The sequence below is a fragment of the Polyodon spathula genome, chromosome 2, assembly GCF_017654505.1.
Source record: "Polyodon spathula isolate WHYD16114869_AA chromosome 2, ASM1765450v1, whole genome shotgun sequence".
NCBI classification, from domain to species: domain Eukaryota; kingdom Metazoa; phylum Chordata; class Actinopteri; order Acipenseriformes; family Polyodontidae; genus Polyodon; species Polyodon spathula.
In genome coordinates this window covers 29,656,320-29,660,751 of record NC_054535.1, presented here as the reverse complement: position 1 = coordinate 29,660,751, position 4,432 = coordinate 29,656,320, and the positions used below count along the sequence as shown (strand labels likewise).

The window sequence follows — 4,432 nt, the reverse complement described above, 5'->3', positions numbered from 1 at the left end:
GTAAGTCGCCCAGGATAAGGGCGTCTGCTAATAAATAAATAATAATAATTCAGAAACATCCTGTATAATTAATTATTAAAGCGCTCAAAAGTAATTTAAAGACTTTTTTTTAAATTAATCATTTTTGGTAGGACGCGTTAGCCAAGCCACCTGGAAAAAAAAAAAAAAAAAAAAAAAAAAAAAAAAAAAATCTGACAAAAAAGAAAACCAACACTCCAAATCTTAAATAACTACATAAAAAAAAAAAAAAAAAAAAAACAACAACAAAAAAAAAAACGTCTTAAATTGCAGACACAAACCTTTCCATATTGCCGGAATACGTTGCATGCCTAATATACGCGTTCGTGCTCGGGATTTGGCTGCTACTATTATATTGTGCTAAGGTTGTGTACTGACCAGGGGACAGTCTTCCATAAAGTTCCATATTGTCATTTGTCATTGAAGGTGAATTGGGTATTCCCAGACGGCAGGAAGTTCCATAAATCTGACTGTTCCCCTGGGGGTATGCAGTTTGGTTCATGGACAGGTGCCCATTTGCCACAGAGTACGAGTAGGACACTGGGTTCGACGACCTAGAGAGCACTGACCCCCCACAAGAGGGGGCTTGGTAGCCGACTCCTCCAAGGTTACACGAGCTGCCAACTGATGCCAGGTCGGGACTGAAGCTCCTGCTGGGTTGCTGGATTAAGTCTGCCCCAGAGGTTAGACCACCGTGATGTCCTATGATGGTATTGATGCTAAACACTCTAGCCTGGCTGGAGTTAAAGCTAGGGGAAGACGTCGGGTAGTAAACCGATGAGTGAGGTGCAATCTGTTGGCTGTAAGAGGGATTCACAGTCACGTTCGGGTACATTGAATTGGCATAGCCGGATCTGGACATTTGCATGGGCGCAAAGACAGGCGATTCGTGGACATAGGCTGGATAGGTGGTAAAGTTACAACGTTTAAACCTCTTCCTTCGTCTCAGGAAGCTGCCGCTGTCGAACATATCTTCAGCATTGGGGTCTAGGGCCCAGTAGTTGCCCTTCCCAGGGCGCCCGGGTTCCCGGGGTATCTTAACGAAGCAGTCGTTTAGGGTGAGGTTGTGTCGAATTGAATTTTGCCACTTTTTGGAGTTATCCCTGTAAAAGGGAAACCTTTCCGTGATAAACCTGTAGATGCCCCCCAAAGTAAGTTTCCTTTCTTGGGAGTTGGCAATCGCCATTGAAATGAGGGCAATGTAGCTGTATGGCGGTTTGCCCCTCTGGAGTGGTCTTTTTCTTCTTCGGCCCTTTGGAGGATCTTCGGTGTCAGTGTGTGGCGTTGTAATGGAGACATTGGGCGAGGTGTCTTTCTCCACTTTCACAACAGGCATGCTATCGTTGCTATTAGCAATGTTCTGGTGATATCTGGATCCCACGGAGTGTACCTTATAAGGAGACTGTTGCCTTTCTGCAGTCATTTGTCAGCGATGATTGATTCAAACACAGGTGCACACAAGCATACGGGGTTGTTTCCCAGTTTATGCCGAAAATGCGACAGTATGGAGAACTGTGTCACAAGATAGCTTTAAGGAGTCCGCGCAGCAAGTAGAAAAATATTCCAAATGTAAATAAACGTACTCGGTGTTACTCTGAAGGCAATCCAGAGAATGCAAAGCAGCCTGAGCAGAAGCCGAAGATCTGTGGAAGTGGATGTGTGCACTGTACAAGTTCTATCTTTATATTTAGCCCACTGAAATACAGAGATTTCGGTAATGGTGAGGCGTGGAGTAACCTGAGGTCTTCTTTACCTGTTGCTGGAGGTCACTCCCACATTATTGCACATTTTAAAGTGACAGATACCTTTACGTATATTCAATACAATCACAGGTATTCCAATATTTATAAGCACATAATTTCAACACATTATTATTATTATTATTATTATTATTATTATTATTATTATTATTATTATTATTATTATTAACTACTACTATTACCACAACCAATAATAATAGTAGTAAGAAGAAAAAAGATCACGACACATTTCTGAAATGAGAAGGCTGTATTCTGTCCCTTACAAAAACAAACAAAATTTATTAAGTACATCTGTATATCTTCAAATGATATATTCAAATAAAAGCTGTAATTGAGGTTAATTGTGCAGTGTTTTGTTTGACATCTATTTTTTCCATTGTCGTTTTCCATTTAAAATATACGTAAAATATACGCAATATATTTTACGTATATTTTAAAATATAAGATAACAACGTCACCAATGTTTTCTATATCACTTTTGAAAAAAGCAAAAGTTTTATCCCAATCACTTGACCATTTTCATTGTGACTAAAATATTTTCAATATATGTCTATTTACAAAAATATTATATTTATTACAATATACAATAACACAGTATAATACATTATTACCCTTTTGTTTGAATTATGCAATTTAATTAATGGGTTATTCTCGAGATGAGAGCTCTACTAGCCCAATGCCCCTAAATTAATATTTGTCAGATATAATATATATATATATATACTATATAATATTATATAAATATTAAGATATATATATATATATATAATATATAATATATACCCACTGTTCCTGTATATATATATAATATATATAAGATATAATATATTTCTGGAAGACCTTCATTATTTGATTTACTTAAATCTTTAGATTAGTACATCTTTTAAAATTTCGTTTTAAATCTGACAACTGCAACAAAATTCACCTCTACATATGTATACGTTATAGGAACTTTTTTTGAAAAAAATTTTAAAGAACAGCAAATAATAATAATAATAATAATAAAATAATAAGAATAAGAATTTTCTACTTGTAGCAATTCAAACAAGTATATCACACACACACACACACACACACACACACACACACACACACACACACACACACACACCTGGCATTATTCAAATGATTTTATTAAATAAAGAAGTGTATGTTGTCGTTGTTGTTTTTCTCTCTTTAAAAGTGCACTTTCATATATTAAGGACACCCTGCCCTACTGTTATTACAAGTGCAAACGGAAAACAAAACTACACAGCTTAAGCAACCTGAGTGTGGATGTCAAAGTTGCTTAAGGCTGCACAAAACCTTTTAATAATTAATGTGATTAGTGTGACTAATTATAGATTTAAAATTAAAAGTGGTGACAAATCCTAAATCCCTTCATTCCTAAGGGCGTGTGAATATGTCCGTTTAGTACCTAATACTATCTTGCCATGTTTTTAAAAGACATGCCCATAGTGTATTGTATTGATCGGTAGCCTACTGTCAGAAAACCCTCGTTTATTACAGCATACCTAAGTAGCCTATTCCATAATCCTTAGATTGAAACATGGATCCAAGCTAGTTAATGTAGGGTCACAGGAGCAAAAATTGTTTGTGTTGTTAACCCCATAATGGTCTATAGTCAATACTCAACAGATTTATTTATTTTTTTATGTTTATTAAACAAGAGTTTAATAGGTTGCAGATTTCACCTTATAGAAGAAACTGTTCCTCTTGAGTTGAATAAGTGACCTCAAGAGAGCAAAAAAATACTGCCCACTGTATGCTACCTTTTCAACCCTCGAGGCACAGTTTTCCAGTATAAGCCTCAACTCCACACATGCTCCCTCTGAAAATGTTATGCCTTCTCAAAATAATGAAAATATAATCAAGTTATATAAAATAGCACAAAAATATTTGAGTTTACTATCCTTCAGACTTGGCCTTTTCACACTTGCACACCCAAGCCGAGCCCTCACGGTACGACTATTTTCACACTTGTATTTTATCGAGCTGATCAGAGCCGGAACCGAGAAACTCTGGCCTTGCAAGATATCTGATACTGGCTTGGTGCTGAGCAAGGCTGGGGGCGGGCTTAACTCGTACTCTCCAAATAGATAAAGTCTACCAAAAGATTTCACAGGAATTGAGAAATACAGGACTGAACCACAGCGCAAAACAGTATTGTGAAAAAGTAAAATAAAAGTAAAACAGGATTACAAAAAAACTAAAGATCATAACAATAAAGCAGTTCAGACCGCAAAAAAAAGAAGTAAACATTATGATTTAATGGACGCGGTTCTTGGTCACAGACCTGCAATTTAAAAAAAAAATGCCGTATATTAACACTGCATGTATAAAAAAAAAAAGTTGTAAAGAAAAATTTTAAATATGCTACCTTTAGATTTTGTTTTTAATAGGCCTGTAAGGTTTTAAAGTTATTATTATTAGTAGTAGTAGTTAATCTAACTTTAATGATTAAATTACATTATTATTCAGTTTGTATTTGCATTCAAAAACATGTGAAAAACATATACAAACAAGAAATATTTACATTTTTTCACAGCACTGTTTCGAGGTGCACAATGTTTAATTTGTGCCGGGGCTTGCTGAGGCACTGCCCCGGAACCTCTAGACGTGCAGAGTCATATTCCTGGTACCTCTAGTTAAAA

The 4,432-nt window shown here is 36.0% G+C and overlaps 1 protein-coding gene across 1 annotated transcript; it reads right to left on the bottom strand.

Moving 5' to 3' along the window:
- Positions 1 to 266: 266 nt before the first annotated feature.
- On the bottom strand, positions 267 to 1,691 carry LOC121295075 (forkhead box protein E1-like). The gene has a single exon (XM_041219393.1). It carries the CDS (start codon positions 1,439 to 1,441, stop codon positions 281 to 283), a length of 1,161 nt encoding a protein of 386 aa, XP_041075327.1. The 5' UTR covers positions 1,442 to 1,691; the 3' UTR covers positions 267 to 280.
- Positions 1,692 to 4,432: the final 2,741 nt, after the last annotated feature.